This window comes from Lichenostomus cassidix, chromosome 8 (genome assembly GCF_008360975.1).
Source record: "Lichenostomus cassidix isolate B80296 chromosome 8, HeHo_3.0, whole genome shotgun sequence".
NCBI lineage: Eukaryota > Metazoa > Chordata > Aves > Passeriformes > Meliphagidae > Lichenostomus > Lichenostomus cassidix.
Genome location: NC_139489.1, coordinates 21,259,746 through 21,281,196, shown reverse-complemented (window position 1 = coordinate 21,281,196; position 21,451 = coordinate 21,259,746). Strand labels below are relative to the sequence as shown.

Sequence of the window (21,451 nt, the reverse complement as noted above, 5' to 3'; positions counted from 1 at the left end):
GCCATATCTTTATTCTGATTTGTGAATCTTTCAAAGGCTGAGGCTATGCAGGCAGAGTAACTGAGCACAAGAGAACCCAGCACTGTGACTGGAGGTACTGAGTAAAGGCATGTGCATTACTCTGCTGTGGAATAAAGCAGCTAGTTTTCTTTAGGTCTGAACTGCACAATCATCAGGTAATTCAAATAAAATTTAATATTTAATTCTGTGAGTAGATAAAGGCAGGTCCTCACTCAGATCTTTACTCTGACTCTAGTGTTCATATTTGAACCATGGGAGCTGTTCTCATCCAAAACAGCAGCTGACTCCTGCCCCTGCATTTGGCTCTGCAACAGGGTCGCTTCAGTAGCATCACTCAGAGCACCACTCCTCTGAGCCACTTGCCATCTCCTAGCAGTATCAGAAATGTTGTGTTCACAGCACTGTCTGAAAAGTGTGGGTTTTGCTGGGTACTGAATTACCTTGGTGAAGGGAAGAGCTGTGGGAGCAGTGCAGCTCCCAGCTGTAAATTCACTTGTGCAACCAGAGGTATTCCATGACTGCAGCTTTGTGGGGCTCTGGATTCTTTCTGTCATCAGCTGCTACTGCGAAGGGTCTTGATACCCAGATGCCATCAGTGTCAGTGCAGCCCCAGGAAGATCCTGCTACACCTTTGCAGCAGTTATTCAGAGTTGCTCACAGGTGGGTTGTTGCTGTGTCATTTGTCATGCTCTGGTCCTGCCGGCTTGAGTCTGTTTGCCACCACGCAGCCCTGCATCTCCTGCCCTCAGCCCTTGGCCAAAGTGAAGCCACAGCACTCATGGGGTACATTTATATATCCTTTATCAGTAAAAAATGTGCAGTATATAGCAATCAAAGATGTGGTTTGTTAGGCTGTTTAATGTAGCAGTGGATCAGAGAAAAGTATTATTATAAAAAGGAATAACTCACAGGCAGGTGTCATTTCTTGGAAGAAAGATTAATTTCTTTTTCACTGGCTGAATCTTTGAAAATCACTGATTAGGGTCCTCAGTGCTCCCAGTAAGTACAGAGCTGTTGATCCAAGGATTTCGTGCTAATAGAATGCTGACAAATAGAAAATATTTCTGATTTCAACAGGCTTTATGTTATCAGTGCCTAAAATGCTGGTCTTAGAATCAGAGACTCACAGAAAGACTTTGGTTGGAATAGACCTTAAATATCATTTAGTTGCAGCCCTCCCTTACACTTCATATGGTACTAAACTGTTTATGATTTGAAGTTTGAGCTGATTAAAGACAGCTTAGAGAAATATTTCCAAGGTGTTTCTGTTTATCAGAGCAAAGGACCCATTTTCTATTGCTGTCAAAATTACATAAAAAGCTATATGCAATCAAGAATATCTACAAACCCAGATAATGCTTTAATCTTGAAGGAACTCAGAGATATCTGTCTCTGAGAAGCAGAGATGCAAGTCCGATATTTAAATAAGCCATGGTCCAATGAAGGGCCTGAAATAAAGAAGTTTGCCTCTGCTTCACACTCTCACCAACTGTCAGTCAGTTCTCAGCTGTAGCCTCCTTTTCTATCAAAACTCCTGAGAACTGAGCTGCCTTCTGCTGTACTCCACAGCTCCCTGTGACTAAGAGTTAGCAATTGCAAAAACTGTGGGAATGGGAATTGAGAGGACAATATAGTAGGTGTAAGTTCTTTCCTCCTTCTGCTTGCCATAAACAGTATCCATTCAGCAAATCCAGAACCATCCTGTCAGTGTCATTGAGCAGACCTATATCGAGTGTTTCTTTCTTTCATGGTAGACGTGGGAAAGGAAGATCAAGAAAGGTACAGCAGGGCTAGCAAAGTCATGACTGAAGTTAGAGGGACTTGCCCTGGTGAGAAGAGAAGTTTAGCATGGTAACAGCATGAATCTAGCTCAAGACTTTGTATGTGCACAAATACTGAAAATGTATAAAGGGCAGAGTAATATCAACACAGGTTTTCTTTTGCATGTAGTACAAAATTGCCAAACAAATATCACGGCCAATCTTCCATTCCGCATGTATAGGTGTTTCTCAATGACTGTGGAGAGTACCCAGCATTTCCCAGCTGAAGGAACCGTTACATCAGGGTTTGATGTTCTCCTCTCTTGCAGACAATTCACACGGTGACAAATACTCCCTGCAAGGCAGCCTGGACTTTATCCCAAAGATCACCACCCTCCAGTGTATCATATTAATAAACCTGTACAACTGAAAATAATTACAAATGCAAATGAGATGAAAACGAGTTTAAAAGGGATGTTTCATGACTGTTCTAGAGAAGTGGTTTAGCACTAAGATAAGTTTGATTGCTTGGGCATGTGGGTGCTATGGTAACTCAGTTTGCATTTGGAAGCACTTTAGCTCTAAACCACAGTATGCTGCACCCTCTTCCTTTTGAGCAGGGTTCTGTAGAAGAAAGGCAGAAGTAAACAGCATGAGAGAAACCACAGAGCAGCAAAGGCGTCATCAGCTGTAGTGTTACAAGTGGGTTACTGCAAAGTTGTCCTGTGAAGACTGAGAATGTCATTTAGTGTGGTCCAGTTGATAGAAAAGCCTTCCTTCTGCTGCTAAAGACACAATATTCCTGGATATTTATTTTAGTTTTGCAGGAACTGTGTTGACAAAAAGCATTTGATTTCTCTGCTTTTGGTTTTTGTTCTACTTCAGGTTTTTGGTTTTGAGAAATTCTACATATCATTGGTAACAAATATTACTTCCATTAAATTAATGTTTCTTCAGGGAAATTTCTCTTTTGCTCTCTGTTTTTAGTTTTCTCTGGAAAAAATAAACTCTTATGTTTATGTTGCATAATCAGAACCAGAAAAGTACTTTTTTCAAATGGTCAGAAATATTCAGTTTCATGTTAGTTGCAAAAAAAATTACCTCAGTATTTTTCTTGTGCTTTTTTCCTTATCCCTTTCTCAATACAGGTTCAGTCTGTTAGCAGAAGTTGTACTTGGTGTTAAGTAGTTTTACCTGGTAAATGCTGACAAACTTTGATGCTTATATTCTCTTCTCTTTCCTGAACTTGCGACATTGTGTTCCTCCTTGTATCTGTCAGTTATAAATTTTTAATTCCCTCCCTTTCTTCTGGTTGCTCCCCTTGTACTTGTTTGCTGGCTAATATGAATATTTTGCCTTCTCCATTGCTGTAAATGCTAATTAATGCTTCTAGTTGACTTTGAACTTGAGGAAGATAGGGATAACTCCAGTCTGGGAAGGTGGTACCCCATTAAAGGTGGTAGGAAAGAATGCCAGGATCAGCTTCTTAGGCAGCAATGCTCTGTGTGAAGGAGTTGCTATGGGATGCAATTATTAATGAACTTGTACAAAAGGAAATATTTTGAGAAATCAGATGGAAACTATTTTAATCATCATTCTGAAAAGTCAGAATGGACATTAAATCCAGATGTCAGAAGGAAACAATTGGCACTTCTGAATCAGAACATTTTAGAATTTCTGTTAAAATTTAGTTTCAACATTTTATCCCTAATTTGTGGTGAAAATAAATATTGTAAATACTGCCTGTGGAAAAAATTATAATGTTTATTTAGTTCAGATTCCTCTGATTGTTATAGGGCTATGAAGACTTTTATCAATTGAATTATGGATAAATTAGAAGTGATTTGATGGCTTCATCTTAAATGACCGCAAGAGTTTTTTTTTGGGGGGGGACCCTCTGAAATGTCTGTGTGACCCAGGAAAATTCTACACTGTAAACTCAAATGAGTAGTTTATTTTTTCACTCAGAGCATGCAATATTTCACATATTTTTAACATGAACTCTATATGGCATTCATTTTCTCAATTATCAAAAAGCAGCTGTTTGTCCAGAAACTTGTAACAGTTTTAGTTTTTTTCCTCCCCAGAGTTAGTGATAAAGTACAGCATGTAATTCTGAAAACTCTGATTATGAAAGCACTTCAGCACATGTGATCCCACCTATAAAATTTGAGGAGTCCTCTGTGGCATAGAATTACTCAGATGTTTAAGTGTTTGCTAGTCTATTCTTAGGTTTGCTCAGATTTGTTTATAAAGTAACAATGGATCCCTTCGTTTTGTGTTTTCAGCAAAAAAACCAGTAACATCTCTGGCCCTTGCTCATTTACTTTAAGGTCTCTTTAGCTGGCTCTGGCTGCACAAGGGAGCCTTAAAGTAGGTGTGAATTACATCCTATCCCACTTGAAGTTTAAAAATAAATCAAAGAAGGGCGGCTGGCAGCATTTTGTAAGGCTCCTTGCCTTACTCACCCTTCACCTCCCACCAGGAACTGTTCTTTTTTTGCAATTTAGTGTCGGCTTGCAAGGGAGCTGCAATGTCTGTGCTGTTTGCTAGGAGACCCTCAAAGAGCTTTACTCCATCTGAACAAGTAGACCACATCCTGTTGCTTTCTGTGCAGATGTGAAGAGCCCTGACCCTGCTGAAGCAGTGCCATTCAGCTGTAAAAAAGAGGGAAGACAGAATCTGGACCTACACAAGTTGCTTGGTGTAAAATGCTGCCTGTTGGGGGTTGCTGGGGTCTGTCCAATATATTAAAGGCTGGAGAGATCTGGGAAAAGGGCAGCAGCTCTGCAGAATCACTAAGCATTTTTCCTGGCAGCAAAACCTGGCTGCCAACTGTTTTACAGACACGAGGCTGAGAGGAAGGATTACTTCCTCTGCCCCCTCCCAGCTCTGGCAGAGACACGAGGAGTACAGCTGGATGTGAAGAGCCAGCTGGTATGGTACCACGCTAGATAAAACACCAAATGCACTATTAGCAGGAGAGGCACCCTCCTTCCCACATTTCTCTGCACTGTGTGTATGAAGGAATGCAGTCCTGCAGCAATCCTGTGCTCAGAGTAGACAGCCTGAGCTGCTGCCTTGCAAGCATAGTCTCCTGCCCAGTCCAGCAGGAAATACACAACCAGGTCCATTTTACTCACTGTGCAAATTAGGCAGCAGAATAGAATTAAAAGGCATGTTCCCTGTCATCAGCTAATGGATTTTTGCCCCTATAAACATGATAACATTTTTAGGCTCTTAATACTGATTTAACAGGTTCTCTCCATCTTATCAGCTGGAGTTTGTGTTATTAATAGCACTCGCACACAGGAAATGTGTGCTGGCAGTTCCTTCTGCTTGAGAAGATCAGACCCTGGGCTTACGTGAAACACAGTGTCTTTTAACATGTTCTAGGTCCCACTGGTCTTCTGTTGAGTCACTTGGTCCTGCCAAGTGGAAAGCACTTTCCTAAGACAGCAGCAAGCTGCCTCCTTGTACAACTGGACTTCTTATACAGGTGCAACCACAGTTCACTGCAGCGAGTGCAGAGGCACTACTGCAGAGGAGATACAGCAGCTCCTGTACTTCCAGAGGTGACCCAGACAGCCTGCTGTCCTAGGAGTTTGAAGGGATAGGCATTTTTGGTGGCCTGGTTTCTTTCAGTGTGTTTCCAATTGCTCTTCTTGAACACTGAAAGGTTTCTTCATAATGCAGTAGTCCCACATTTCACTCGCAGGGCCTGTGTCTTTGGGCTTTCAGGAGAAAGGGTGGTCAGCCTGCTTGTTTTAGGTGTATTTTGTTGGCAGCCTGTCATTCCATCTCAAACCTTTCTTTCAAGCAGCAGCTGCATTCTGTCTGCCAACTGGTAGCCAGAGAGGAAAGAGAATGAAAGCAATTAGCCAGGCTCCCATCTGCCTGTGGAACAAGATGCTGGTTGTGTCTTTTTCCAGGGCACGTGATTTAGACCAGAGCTGCTCAAACATTACTGATGTGTTGCAAATCTTTTAGGTAAGTCAGCAGGAACCAACTGGTGGTCAAATCAAGGGAAGCGAAATGGAAGGTTAAAAAACTTAGTTCAGTAGTAGGAACTTTTTCTATGCTCTAATTGTTCCACTTGGGTTATCTGAGCCTTTCCTACATATATCATCTTAAAAATGTCTTATGGTTGGATGCAGTTTAAGATTTGAGAAAAGTTTTGGGATAGTTCCTGTTTAAACTCAGACCACTTGCTTACTTTGGCAATCATCAGGCTTTCATACAGCACAGCATGTGTTTGGGGAATTGGACATCCTTATTACATTTTAAAGATATTTTTAGATTTCAGCTTTCAAGTTTCCAGAGTTATGTTTCAGAATATAAACATGAGCAGACAGTTTTGTCTTTGAGGTTTACTTTGTTAGCCCAAACTTAGTTCAGACATATTTGTTAGCTCTGGAACATTTTTGGAAAATAAATTAATAGTAGCAATGTACCTATTAATCTCAGAGTAACAGAGTCTGGGGTGTTGGGATCCCTCTTGATTTCCCTTCATTTTACCCAGTATCTCTCAATGAGGTTTCACAAGGAAATGCATTTGCTTTTTTTTTTCGAGGGGATTTTTTGGTGTTCTGGTGCCACCTATTGAATGCCTTGCAACTGCATCCTATTCCATTGCTGTAATAAAGCATACCAGGGAATAGAATAACAGGAAAGCAGGAGACCCTTAAAATGCTTAGAAGGACATAAAACTGCCATGAAGTTCTGTTAAAATGGCAGTGCTTAGTTGTAGTGGTATAAAAAGTGCAATCTAGGACTATTATTTTCTACTACTGTTGCAAGACACTGCTCTGAGCAAGGCAGTGGGACCAGATGATCTCTTGTAACTTCTGACCTGGAGTTCTATGATTATGTGTAATGTTTAGCATCTCTCACGGGGAGTGACCAGTAAACCTTACACTATATTTAAGATAGTAGCATTATTCCTAACTTTACAAGGGGAGGATGGGGAAAATTATTTTCACAGGATATTAAGGAAGTGAATGAGGCAACCAGAAACACAGCACTGACAAGCTTATGAGCCCTCTTTTCTCTTATTGTCTCACTTAACTTGAAAAAGGGAATCTTGGTGTATATGTTTTTTTCTCCTTTATGTTTGCATCAGATACCAGTAAATATCTTGAAAACTATTTCTGAATGTTTCCCTAATCTGAGCAGAGTTTAATTTAGGACTTTTTCTGAAACTTCTTTTATTGTATTATTGGAAAAGTTTTTACAGTGGGAGTTGATCTGTATTGATGCTCACAGAAAGTTAATTTTTGGTTTGAGGTATATTTGGTGTGTTGAACCAAAGTAAGATTTGGGAAAGGAGGGGGAATGATTGATTCTACAGCTAATAAACCATTTGAAAAAAGAAAAATTACATTATCAAATTTGGAATGACCAGCTTCCAGCTTTCAAACAGTGAATTAAAAAAAACATGAAAATACATTGAAAATTAATTGCTCATGGCAAAGATGAGTGGATATAAATGTTAGCTTTTACAGGGCTCCTGGCGGTTTAGTGTAAATAGTTATACATCATGCAATTATTGTAGAGAAATGTTGCAGACAGGAGATTTTGGATGCTGAAAGTACATTGATAGTTCAAAAGATAAGATATAAGGTGATAACATGGAAGATACCAGGCTACTCTCTTTTTACACATTTTAATTTGTAATAAGAGATCTTGAATTATGTGCTGTCCACAAAAAATTCAGCTGCTCACTAGAAATGTATCTGCAAGACACTAGCTTTTGTTTACATTCATATTCATGGCTTAGACACACTTCATGACAGTTCTGAGCACCAAGAAATTGCTCAGTCTCTGCAGGTGACATTGCCATCACTGATTGTGTATTTTTAATGGCTGTTGTCAGCCTTCTGAACTGTCCATATGGGGTGCAGAATCCATGGTGGCCACTGAGCAGCCAACACTTGTGCTGCTACTTGTCAAGTCGATAAGGAGAAAATCTCTGGAGTCCCGGGAGATCTGCCTAGGTTGATCTTCTGTGTCAGAGATGAGATACATGGTTTTGATGCTGGCACATGAGCAAGATATTTATGTATCCTTCACAAGTGTTGCAGTTTTCCCCATAAACCTGGATTTTTGCTGTAAAGGTTGAAAGAGTTTATTTTCAAAAGAATAGCGTTACAGCAGTTGTGAAGCACCATGTAGGGAACCCGAAGTTACAGAGAAATTATAAACAGGGAAGTACTATCTGAAAAACATGTGCCACAGAAAAAGATGAGATTTAGGTTAGATGCTAGAGGAAATTCTTTACTGTGAGGGTGGTGAGGCACTGGAATGGGTTCCCCAGAGAAGTTGTGCATGCTCTGTGTCTGGAATTGTTCAAGGACAGGTTGGATGGGGCCCTGAGCAGTCTGACCTACTGGATGGCATCCCTGCTCATGGCAGGGGTGTTTGAACTAGATGATCTACAAGATCTTCTCTAACCCAGACCATTCTGTGATTCTATGACCACATGCTTGGTATTTCAGGGGTCTGGTTGTTGCTACATCCACTAAATATTACTTAAGAATGTATAATTTCCTGGAGAAAGTTTTGCTGATATTTGGGAGGAAGGACTGTGTCGTTTTATATTTTTGGCAAATGATTGTGTTTAATTCCTTGAAAATTTAATTTACACTTTTTCTATCTCTTTCTCTTTTTCAGGAGAGAACACAACAATGACCACACCTGGTAAGAAACTTAATTTACATGAAGAACTGCATTGATTTTTTCTTTTCTGATAATTTCTTTGTTTTTCTTGCACACAGTTACTTCACAGAGTGTATGAAGCCTTTTCATTCACCCAACAAAATGAAATATGCTGTCTTAATAGGCAAGAATATCAGACAAGTCTGGTTTTGAGTCATGTATTTGAGTATATTTTGAAACACAATATTTAGCATGAAAGGTGTAATCATAACCAAAAGGAATATACTCACTGGGTGTTCATCTGACACCTGTTGAATCCCTTGCACTTTAAAGGTTTCGTGTGCCTTTGCTTCCCCAGAAATTCCTAGGGCCTCGGTGTGAGAGGCTCTGTGTCCCCCCTGGCTGAGCAGACATGAAGCATTAACGACCCTGCTGTCCCTCTCACCACAGGTATCACACCTGCAAACAGCACGCATGTTCCCAGCACTGCCACGGCCCTGAGCAGCCCAGCACTCAGCAGCAGCATTGCTGCCCTCACCGCACGCACTCCCCCTGCCGCCGGGAATGCTTCAGCAGGTTTGCCATCTTCCTCCAGAAGCCACTCTGCTCTCAGAGCTCTAGGGGAAAACTAAGTCATTCAGCATCAGGGTAGCCTTTTTCAGCTTATGGTTCATCAAATCAAAAAGGTGTCTGCCATTTGGCACAGGGGCAATACCGGGATTGTTTGCAGGATCTGGTGTCTTGAGGGCCAAGTCTTGCAGTCACCACACTAGCATCAAAGTGCCACCTGCTGCCAACAATGCTGTTCCCAAAGCAAAAGCAATAGAAATGAGCTTAAAAGAGAGTATAAAAACCTATCACTGGTTTATAAGCAGGGAGATAAATACTGAGATATAGTCAGAAATATAGTGAGAGAGGTATGCGATCTAGCAAACGAGCCCTGCCTAGATTTGTTGTTTTTGAAACAGCACAAGCATTGTTCATAATTGTGTTTTACTGTAAGAATATAGCAAAGTGTTCTAGTTTTTCTGAGTTCACAAATTGTAACATTATTTTTATGTTGACTTCATCCTGGATTAGGACTACATAATAATAAAAAAAAAATTGTCATTGTACATTGCAAAATTCATTTGTAAGTGGTATACTCCTAAACATTTGCTTTCTATTTAAATACTAATTTTCTGTTTTATTTGCTAGATTAACATAACTTTTCTTTCAGCAGTCTGCACTGAGTTATAAAAATCCCCTAAGAAAAGAAAAAAAAGGGAGACAGGCTTTAGTGTAAGACATTTCTGATAACAAAGCCATATGAAAGAATGAATTTCACTTCTTAATGCTGATATGTTGTTTATTTTCTTACAGATGATCACAATTCAACATCCTTGCACAGCACCACCTCACCAGTCAGCATGCCAGCAAGCACTGAGATCAGCCCCATTCTCAGCTCCACTCACACAATAGGTGACAAACTTGCACACAGTTACTGCAGTTATGATCCATCAGGCACAGAAAATGGGTTAGAATGAGGGAATTCATTTAGAATGCATCAAACCTAAGCATACAAATTAGGCATACGACTGCAATAAACTTAAACATTTTTTTAGAAATCTTACTAACTGTTTATGTGTAATATTGAAGATACCAGATTTGTTACTTGTCAAGCAAGTGGAAAATAGGAATTATTTCCACACAGTGGCACATAGGAGGGGGGTAAATCTGTCAATTATTGTGTCAGTACTCCTCTTGTTATTCACAGAAATTTTCCCAAGCAACAAAAAAGCATTAATACATCCAAGATCTTTATGCTTCTCTGTTTTCTGGTGTCTCTCCTTTTGTTTCACACAGTAATAATATTTTCTCGAGATGTAATAGTGCAAGTACTTACAGAGACTTTAATTGCAATTGGGCTGTAAGGAGTTACTCAGGTCACTAAAATACTTGTATGTGCTTCTGCAAAGTACATCCAGGAGCTGGACTGCCCAGCTTTTTGAACTGTCCTTCCAGTAGCTGTAGGCTGCTCTCTGCTCTTTGACAAGCAGCTGAGCTTTTATTTCTGGGTGTTCTGGCCCTCACAATCTTGGTGACTTTCCAGTGGTCCCTCTCAGTTTGCCCTCTCCTTAGGGCCACTATCCAGCCAGGTGACTCCCAGCCTGGAGGGAGGCAAACCTGTCTTCTGTGAGCAAATTAGATATCAGTGTGTTTTGGTGACACCTTTACCTTGGGATATTATAAGTAACTGTTTTCAGGGTGAAGTTCTTTGCTCAAGCTTCTGTACAGAAAACACCAGCTAAAATTTCTTTGGGGTATCCCAATGTGCAAGTAGTCATTAAACGATCTGTACTGTTGTATAAATTTCTTTCCAAAGGTGAGTGGCAGTGCAAAAAGCAGGTAAATTTTGTTTCATTGGTGACATTTTATATTGTTTAGTTACCCATTCCACAGCATACATATTCTGGAAAACTGCTGTCGCTTATCATACCTCTTTGAAAATGTGTGATTTTGGAATATTCTTGTGTAACTTTGTATTCAGAAATGTTATTAATAACCAGTTTTATTTCTAGTCTATTGATGTCATTGGAAAATTGTGAAAGACATGTGATCCCTAAAATAACAAGTTAAAAATGGGGTCATATGTATCTGATGTTTTCTTCCCTACTTCAAATGCAAGAGGAGTGCTAAATACATTTACTTTTTTTGAATATATTGAATGAAGAGTTTGGGACAGTACTGGTCACCCTTCTCCAATGCTTTGTAGAGAAAAACCAAACCTGCTAAGACAGACCATTATTCTGTTTTTTTTTCTTATAGGAATTTCCACAGTGACACCTGAAGCAAATTGTGGTAAGAACCAAAGCCCTTATTCTCCTTCAGTCTTGAAACATGACCAAATAGTAAACTCAAATACAGAAAATTGGTAAAGCTAATAAAGCAGTAAAAAATCAAAACTGTTCAATTAGCATCTTGGGTTATTTTATAAAATGTCTTCCAGTTCTGGAAGAAGTAGGATTAAAGTTATAAACAATTCTGGTCTTCTGACCTCCATTTACAGTTCTGTTAAATGATCTGCACCAGGCTGTTGATATCAGGGCTGCAGAATTCACCTGCTTCCTTCCATTAGGCCCTCTCTACTTTTCCCCCATCTTGTTGATAATCAGATGCTGCAAACTGCATGTCATAACTAAAGTAAAACTAAAGTTTGGAAATTGGTTCATCTATTTTCAGAATTAGAGGCCTCTCTAATTTTCAAGAATAAACTATAGCCATTATTTACTAGATTGTTATGAAATGCTTTGAATAAGAAAAAGAGAAATCTCTGTTCAACAAATGATTCAATTTGTCAAAACACAGTGTTTCACTTTGATTTAACATTTTAAATGAAAGCAGATCTCTTTCTGGAGTGATCATATTTTAAATTGTTTAGTTTTCTTAACTAGAGAGTTATTTTAAAATAATATTTTTCTAAGAGAACTTTCTACTTTGAATAAACAATTTTTAAGCAAAAGGTAAATAAAAAATAAAGAAAAATCCCGAAATAAAGAACCAAGAGCAGCTAATTTTGGAGTATTTTCTGATTCTTAAAACACATATGGGGTACCTTAAAATTTTTAATTTTTAAAAAATTGTTATAAAATCATTGCTTCCTATTTTTCTTTTAGATATTGTGAGAAAGATAAAAGACTGTCAGGAAAACTGTAAAACGACTAAAGTGGAACTGGGTTTTCCCCCAGAAGACAGAGAATATTTTATTTCGGGGGATGGCGTAAACATAGCTGTGAATTCCAGCAACAAATCAGTAGAGCTTCCAACATGCAAGATATACACTGTTCAAGTTAAAAATGGCAGGTGTTCAAACGATATTTCTTTTCCTGTTCCAAAAGGTAGGTGTACAAGGGTTTTAATTGTTTCTTTTTTTTCTTTCTTTTTTTTTTTTCCTTGATATGCAGTAATTCAGCTTCCCTAGGTTTCTTTGTCTCTTCTTGTTGCTTTTCAGAGAATCAGACAGAAAGTTTTCATAGTTTGTCCATGGTTTGCCAAATATTGTGAAGCTGCACATTAAAACCTCTGAGTATTTTCTTAAAGAATAATGTAAAAAATCCACAATTTTTAAATTGCAAAGAAAAAAGGGAACTAAATTGCCTGTATGCAGTGTGGTAAACAGTAGCAAGACAAGCCACCGCTTCAAAGTTGGTGTTTATGCTGAATGTCTGGACTAAAACTTTAATTTATTATTTGAATACCTGTGCAACTTTATCTCATGAAGGCTTTTTCAATTTTTACTTTCCATTTTTTATTAAATTTTTTGTGTATTATTCTATGCCAATTGTATCTTCATATTGCAGAACAAGTAAAAAAAGTAAAAGAACAAACTGTTATTTAAAGAACCAATATAGCCAATGTCACAATGCTGTGTAATATTATTCCTTTTCAGTCGACAGTGTAAGTCTTACATTTAAGAATGAAGCCAACACATCTGCCCGGTTATGTTGGAGTAACTCACTTGCCTGTGCTAATGTGACTGTTGTCTGCAATGGTAAGTCACTTTTAAACTAATCTAAAAGTCATTTATTTATTTATTTATCTATTTATCTTAAAAAGCATTGTTGATGTTATCTTTTGGTAAGAGACTGGCAGATTTAAATTAATCATGCAAGTCAGAGGGAAGGGTATTTCAGGGTTTCTGAGATCACCAGCTGGGGGACACCCATCCCCACACACTGCAGATCTGGGCAAGCTCCAACCCAGAGAGCTCTTCTGCTGAGTTTACCAGCTTCACAATTGCAGACTTCTGGACATTTGGAGGTCCTGTTTGGTTTTCTGAAGGGGAGCTGAGCGGTTTGGAAGCCCTGCAGTCTGTGGGTCTGCTGTGAGCTGATCCCCTGCAGGCTGCCTGGGCCACTGCCCTGCAGGCTCTGGATGGTAATATTATGATAGTTTATTACAAATTACATGCAATAAATATGGTAGAGAAAATCCTGGTTAAAATGGTGCCACATACTTTTGGAGTTGTGAAAAATATTGATAAAACTCTTCTTGTGCCTACAGATTCACAGCCTACAGACCTTAGTCATGAAAATGAAACCTGTAAAGTGCTGAAAGGTTTATCACCCAATCGTGTGTATGGCTGCACTGGATTAATACATTTTAATGAAAAGAATGTTGCCAACCACAGCTTCACCATACACACAGACTATGGTGGTAAGTGTGATGCTTACTTTTCCTTTATATTCCACATATTTCTGTGAACCCCTACTGTGAACCCCATTGTCCATGCTTCCTGGGGCTGAAGATACACTTTGAGCAGCATTCTCAGCCACACTCAGGCTCTCCTTCAGCTCCTCCTTCCTGGTCTCCTGCCCTTGTGGTTGCTCTTGATTGCAGTCACCCTCTCAGTCTTCCAGTTGGATGTTTTCTCCGCTTCTGTCAGAGACTGTGATTATTTTTGCTGTCTTGGAGGTTGAGAACATGGCCAATTATAAGGAATTTTGAATGAAGATACACACACAAAAAGTGCAGGCCTAGTCTGAAACAAGACAAATTCTTGATTTGAAGACATTGGACAATTTTAGTAATTTGTGATGTTGCTATATTCACACTGTCCTGAATGAATTAAATTTATGAAATTACTGTAATATAATGCTTTTACATATACTTTTACATATACATATACATATTCAGTTTATACTTAAGAATAATTTCTTTAAATGGAGTACAAAAAAATTACATGTTTTTGGTATCTTGCATTAGTGTCAGATAAAATTTAATTTAATTAATCAAAGTAGGTAAAAAGAGGAATACTTGCATTTTCATTTATTGCTAATTATTGTTATTTTTCTTTTACAACAGTTCCAGAAGCACCAGAAAACCTTAAACTAATCAATAAAACCAGCACAAGTGTAACAGTTACATGGATGGAGCCTAAGGACACTTCAAAGGGTCCCATACATGGCTACTACGTGAAATTCACTGTGAAAGGCAAACGTAAGTATATTCACTGTTTAATAATTAATTGCACGTATAATTACAGAGAAGCAAGCATGATGCACTGTCAAGGCATATTGAAATATCTTAAAGCTGCATTTTTTATTTTTTGAACAAATGTTTAAATTCCTTTCCTTTGAGGTTGTTCCAGCTGAACTTTCAGTTGAGATTATTCAGTTTACCCTGTCAGGACGTGATCCTGTCACCCTTCTGTTGGCCTAAACATAGGGCAGTTAGGCATAAACATGTTTAGGTAGGTGTAGCCAGGGAATTGTCTTCTACTAAATGGACACTCCTTTCAGATATGCTAGTTTAGGCCACCTTACATTTTGATGAATAATTTTGTACCTGTTGCACTGGGATCATGTTTTCCAGATGTGAGCTTTTCTTCAAAACAAGGAATGGAAAATGAGGTTTTTAAAATGACAAGCCTGATAATAATAAATATGTGTCAGGTTTAAGCTAGTCCTGGCTTGATTCATCCCTTAGGCTTAATTCAGCCTTTTTGTTCACATACTGGAGGTTATGTAAACCTGGGCTGCCTCAGGAACCAAAGGCTGCCGTGTTTCTGTGCCCCCTGATACAGGTAATCTTTCCCACTCTCCATGCTCCAAATCTGACTATTACCAAAATGTTGGTAGCCCCATGGGCAAGTGTGTGTGGTTGGTATGGCTTGGCCAGTGTAAGAGACTGAAACTGTAATTTGTGGGTGCAGGGAGGCCACATCTGAAGCAGGCAGAAAGTAACACGGAAAGGCCATGGCTCTCCAGCTCCCCAAACCACCAGCTGCAGTGTGGGCAGTAGCTCTGCCCATGTTGCTTCTTGTGCAATTCCTTTCTCTCCTGTGTGCCACTCCTGAAAGCAGGACTATCACAATATCTCTGACATGCCAGAATAGACTTGCTTGGTGTGCAGAGTGACACCTTCCTACTAATCCCTTCCCAAGTTGAATCCACAAGAAAAGTATCAGTTCTCTCTATGTATTTATATATTTCCTCTTCTTTCTGAGCCATCACTTAGCGTTAGTAAGCAAAACAAAGCAACCAAGTATAAGATAATTAAATAGAAATACACATGACAGTGCTTTCAGGTAGTCTGATGAAATGTAAGAGTTCTCTGCCCCTAACACAGATTTCATTTTTCAGATATTCCTGAAAAGAGAGTAGTCAACAAAACTCAGTATACTTACAATAAATTGGAAGCTTACACCAGCGGTTCTGTATCTGTGACTTCATTTACAACCAACAAAAATGGTGTAAATCTTATCGGAAGAAGCAGTAAAAGCTTTGAATTTACAACAGAAGAAGGAGGTAAATCACACATTTGCTAACTACTATTGACAAGGCTGATACTAACACAAAGAATAAGTACTTTCCTAGTGTATTTCATTATATTTTATACATGGTGTTACTATTAGCCAAGAAACCAACGAACCTGGAAATAATTGACATTCATATCATTACAGTCCCTTCTTAATTTTTTAATGTCAATCTATTTTTTAATTATGAACTTGGTATTAGTATTTTTCTTATATATATATAATTTTAAAAAGAAGTTCTCAATTCCTTTGAAACTCTCAATTCATTTTAACAAGATTAAAGTTAAAGTTTTAGGAAGCATTATGTCCCAATCTAAAGAAAAGATTTGAATTAAACAAAAAGAGAATAAAAAATGTTTGTCTTTTTCTTTGTGGTCCGTAAGCTACAAAGATGTGCATCCTGTACCTTCTGTTCTTTAGTTACCTGTTTGCTTGCAGCAGACCTGTGTTACCCAGGCTACACCAACACTGATGTCTGTAATGGATGTCAATTAGTTTGGATGTATCTGTACACAGTCAGCTTCCAATATTAGGTTAGAGAGAAACAAATGTGTTCCAAATGTGCTGACAGAAAGGTCTGTGCATCTTCTTGGGGCTATCCTTTCAAATGTATAGTTTGAAGTATGAAGGGATCAGAATTGACACCTGAAGTCCCATGAAAACAATAAAAAAGCTTATCAATTAATTTATTGATAAATATTCATCAGTTTGATCTGAGACTTAACTGTAAAGAAATTTAAATATGGCTTTAATTTTTAGGCAGCCCTACTTTGAGGATGATCATGGTTCTTCTCTTTTTGAAAATCTAGTTTGAGCATATTATCTATTGAAGCCCCCACCTTCTCGGTTCCACTCATATTTTAGTAATTCAGGGCAAGATTAAAGTCTACAGTATAAGTTTATGCATGTAAATAAACTTAAATAAACTTCCCTTATTTTTTGTGAAAATAATGAGTTGCCTCATAACTTAATGGTATTAATTAGACCTTCCCAAACTGTCACAACAGTCAATAACAGGTCAAGCAGGAAGTGGAAGAATTTTATGGCTTCTTTAACCAGAGAATGTATGAGTAGAGCACAACTCTTTGGAAGTAGGAAAATCCCTACATTTTCTAAAATATGCTTCCATCTTCAACAAACACATTGCCTCCAGAAATGTTCACTTTCTCCTTGTCACAGGTCTTTCAGTAGCATGTGCAATAGAAATCTAACAGTGTGATAGTTTGCAAGCTGAAATGATTTTGAAGAAACTTTCCATGGTGGTGTTCTACTGAAATGTGGCTAATGGGGCTGGCTTACATAGGCTGCCTCATTTCCTTTCTGAAACATTTTTCAGCTCTCAGTGAAAGGTCCCTTGGCTGTTCTCCTCAGTCTGAAACCTGAAACATTTGCTGCATCAGACAAAACTAAAGTTTGAAAATACAGATTAGAATTAACAGATTCCGTATAATGAAAAATCTTTTGCAGCTTTAAGCCAGTTTTAAGGGAAAGGATACTATTCCAAATATTAAAAATACTAGTGACTCCTGGTAGGAAATTTTATTTATAGAAATTTTGAAATGAATACTCACATGCAGAACTCTTTTTTCCTCTGTCTTGTCTGTGGCCCCATGTTTCTCAAATGAGAAAGTGATGTAAGAGAGTGATTTGCCATCATACTGTCTTTGCAATCTGACTGTCAGTAGAGCCTTTTCAGTTCCACTTCACACATTTTCCAGCTCAGATAAGTCTATGGTTAAGTTAAAATTTATTTTACTCACCTTGTTAAATTTGGACTGAATTTTTTAAGGAAGAAAATGTATGAAGTTATTGTGAGAAGATAACAAACAGAGATGAGCACATACAGCTTGAAATGTTGGGTTTGAAATGATTACATTAAAACCAGTAACCCCTTTTTTTGTGTACAGATCCAGAAGAAGTGACTAATGTTAATGCAATCTTGACAGCTGATAATGCTGTCCAGATTACGTGCAAAGAACAAAAAGTATTTGGACCATATAAAATATTTGAATTGACTTGGGACAATAAGGCACATCAAAGCAATGGGACATGTAATTTTAAAATAGAAAATCTCTTGTACTTGACAAACTATAAATTTCAGGTGAGTTTACTTATTATATTAAAATATATAAAATATTGCTGCATTTTTGTTATTTAAGCATATTATACTTGATTTTAGGTAAAAAGGCAAATACGGTGGCAGAGGAGTCAATCTATGGATCTGTAGGCCTCAGGTGTTAAAAAGTAGCTATTATTTTGGAAATAAAATGCATATGTTCCTAACCTATCAAGCACTCCCTTGTGTGCTATTTTACATATGTTCTGACATATGTAAAGCAAGAAGAATGCAAGCAGAAAAGACTGTTTGTACTTGGATGAGACAAAAATTTGGGGTTTCTGTAGGATTAAAATAGTTTCTTGAGTGTAACTGATATTTTAGTTTTTAAAGCACATTCCATTCAGTGAATATGTGACTATCATTTCAAACAGAGTATAAACGTGGGATTTAACTCTTGAGGTAATTGCTCAGAAATAAATTGTTTGGATTTTTTCACTGTGAAGATTTTTGGTTCTTCAGGGGCTAATTGGTGTGACGCCGCTTAGACCTTTTTGCATGTCCTTACATCAGCCTTTCACAAGCAAGTCCTTGTTTCCATGCAAATATGTCATCCTCTGTTTACAAGCTGCCTTTCCTCTTCTGTCAGGCATTTCACCCTTTTGAGATTGCTTGAAAAACCAATGGTCTTGTGTGATTCCCTTAATATGGCCTGTAGGAATATTTTTTATATCCTGATAGATCCTCTCAGTAAAGTTTAGGCCAGAAAGTAATAACCAGTAAGAATTATGGAGTTTTTCTTCTTTTAGGAAGCACTTTCACTCATTTCCTACAGTTTTATACTCCTTTCTCTGTTTTTACCTGCAGAAATGCAGTATCAGAGAACTTCAGTACTCAGTTATATTCCAGGATTTTGTCAGTATTTTCCCAACAGATTCTGCTCACAGAGCTTTAAATTTGGAAAATAATGATGAGGTCCTGTAGGAGCAAAAGATCCTTTTGTTGTCCCAGTAGCACAGGGCCCCTGCACCATTGTAAGCTGTTTGTCCACCACTTTCAGTGAGCAGAAGGACTTTGCTTCTGCATCTCTATACCCTGGCTTCTGCTTTGCACTTATTTTGCTCAATTCTTACCCAAAAACCAGAGAAAACCATATGGCCTTAGCTGGTAATGAAAGGACTCTGATCAAGTTATAAGAAGACTCAAGAGGAAAAGGAAACCCAGTGTGAAATATTTGACATAGAAACTGCAAGCTGCCTTTTAGATTTGATAGGAATTTCTATTAAGGAAATTTAAAAGATCGAATAAATGTTAAATGTGTGACAAAGCATAAGCACAACAAAATAAAGTTAGCATTTTAACATGAGTTAAAGTACCCAAAAGTTAATGATGTAAGAAAGCAGCTTATCTAATTAAACTTCCATTAATTCCTTCCCATACAGAAAATTGTATTAAAACCATCAAATTTAGTTGATTATTTATATATTTACTGTTGAAGGAAGTGGGGTTTTTATATATTGCATGGTTATTTTTCAGATCTGAGAGACCTGATAAAAAATCAAATTGATTTATTTCGAGATGCATCTGATTTTTATTTTGTAAAATGTGTTTCCTATCTTTCTAACTTTATTTTCCTGTCATCTCCATATTTTTGGGACTAGATCTTATTGTAACTTGGGTAGAAACCTGAGCTGCACTATAAATGTCAATACAGAGATTGACAGCAGATATTGCTGTCAATGAGATTGTCAATAGATGGATACATTTCAAATATCCTTTGTGATCTGTTTTTTATAAATGGTATGCAGAAATTTTTACTTGTCATATCTTAACATCTCTGTTATTGTCACCCACTGCATGCAGATCCTGGTGTTTAATGGAAAACGTAGTGGGCCGCCAGTAGGGGGGAGTGTAAAAACCAGATGTAAGTAAAGGTTTTTTTACCTTTAGCATAATATAAATAATGTAAATTGGAATGCAGTTCATTTGCTCCTAATTAAAAATCCAAAATGCCTGTTTTATAGTTAATATTTGATCTGCATTTGAAAAATATTATCCCCATTCAGTATTAATGTAACAGATCATGTTGACAAGCCATTAATCATAATTCAAAGTTATTATACAGCTCTAGTTTCTTCAGGAAACATTCAAATGTAATTATAAATTCATTTCTCTGACTTACATTATTCACTTTAGGATTATTTTCGTGTGTTCAGATCCTGCATTTCAGGAGCTGAACATCTGTGCCTTGGCAGAGATTCCCAATTCCCAGATCAGGAGCAAGTGAGAGCTGTGTACAGGTGTACAGGTCACACAGAGCAGGAGGAGAGCACAGTAATGCTCAACTAGTGAGTTGTAGCATTTTGACAGGGGGACATGGAGAGTTTAAGGGAAAGTTTTCTTCATGAAGACATAAAATTTCCTCCTCCACTTTGGCATAGCAAACTCAAACCAGGCACTTAAAAATAACTGTTTAGTTTTTTCTCAAAAAAACCAAAAAACAAAAACCAACCAACCAAATAACCCCCTCCCCCACCAAAAAAAAGAAACAAAAAAAACCCCCAAACCAAAAATTGATGGTTTATCTAGGGAGTATACAGATATTTTTTAATTTTACAATAATAAATGTATTCTTTTTCTGTTGCTAGATAATTCTAAAGCTCTGATTATATTCTTGGCATTCTTGATCATTGTGACATCAATTGCTTTGCTTCTGGTTCTGTACAAAATCTATGATCTGCACCAAAAAAAGCTTAGGTAAGCTTTATGTTTGTCTTCCTCTCTTACATAAATGGTGGGGGAGAGGCTTTTGGTTTTTCCACAGAATCTCGCAGTGGGGAGTGGCAAAATGTTACAAGTTTGATGTTTCATTAATACTGGGGAAAGAGATCCTTTTGCCTTTAAATCTTTTCAAAAGAAACTAATTTTTTTTGTCCTTGTCTAATAAAGCAAATACAATGAAACAGATTTAAAATCTCTCTATAATGCACACTTTCTTGGAAGCCTTTGAAATGCCTGTTCACCTGAAACAATATGTCAGGGAGGTGTTGTTTATTACAGTAATCTCTCGATGGCTCAGCAGTTCTGTAGGACAGCAGGTGGCAATAGAAGGATGGCCGTTGCCTTCCCTAGTGCCTGTGCCACAGCCCTGCAGAGCCAGGCTCACTGCTCACCCGAGGGGGTTCATGCTACTGCTAGAGACACAGGAGTTTGGGCAATTTCTTCTGAAACCTCCCAGCCCTCTGGCAACTGCAGAACTTGGTGACTCAGCTCTTCCAGCCCCTTGCCCTTCCCTACTCTTCCCCTTGTGGGGACAGGGAGCTGCCCTTGCTCAGATGCAAATTTTTATGTTAAGGGAAGCAAAAGTAATTTTTGCTTGTACATCTCCAGAGAGTCTGACTTGTTCTTGGCTACTTAGCATTTAAGGTTAATTTCATTATATTTTATGCATGTGTTGGTTTCCCGACTAGCTAGAGAAGTGAAGATGGTGTGAGCAGTCACTTCAGAGAAGAAATTAATTACGTGTTTGCTGTTGGTGAGATGGGAAAAATCATGCAGACAAAAAAGCTTTTTGATGTGGTCCCCTTGTTTCTTTGCCTTGGGGCAGGAGGACAGGAGGACAAGGATCCCCATCAACTCTCCATAATCCCAGTTGTACCA

At 38.1% G+C, this 21,451-nt stretch overlaps 1 protein-coding gene across 4 annotated transcripts in view; it reads left to right on the top strand.

Annotated features, from left to right (window-relative positions):
• Nucleotides 1-21,451, top strand: part of PTPRC (protein tyrosine phosphatase receptor type C) — a 55,125-nt gene that overhangs the window by 21,431 nt on the left and 12,243 nt on the right. Inside the window, exons 3-14 of one of the 4 annotated variants that reach the window (XM_085068292.1) lie at nt 8,454-8,480; nt 8,889-9,014; nt 9,801-9,899; nt 11,247-11,279; nt 12,095-12,316; nt 12,868-12,969; nt 13,482-13,634; nt 14,283-14,417; nt 15,563-15,727; nt 17,643-17,836; nt 19,655-19,715; nt 20,440-20,548. In XM_085068292.1, the coding sequence (XP_084924418.1) occupies nt 8,454-8,480; nt 8,889-9,014; nt 9,801-9,899; nt 11,247-11,279; nt 12,095-12,316; nt 12,868-12,969; nt 13,482-13,634; nt 14,283-14,417; nt 15,563-15,727; nt 17,643-17,836; nt 19,655-19,715; nt 20,440-20,548 (1,426 nt within the window). Of the gene's footprint in view, nt 1-8,453; nt 8,481-8,888; nt 9,015-9,800; nt 9,900-11,246; nt 11,280-12,094; nt 12,317-12,867; nt 12,970-13,481; nt 13,635-14,282; nt 14,433-15,562; nt 15,728-17,642; nt 17,837-19,654; nt 19,716-20,439; nt 20,549-21,451 lie in introns of all 4 variants that reach the window. The other 3 variants (XM_085068293.1, XM_085068295.1, XM_085068296.1) reach the window with 3 other exon arrangements.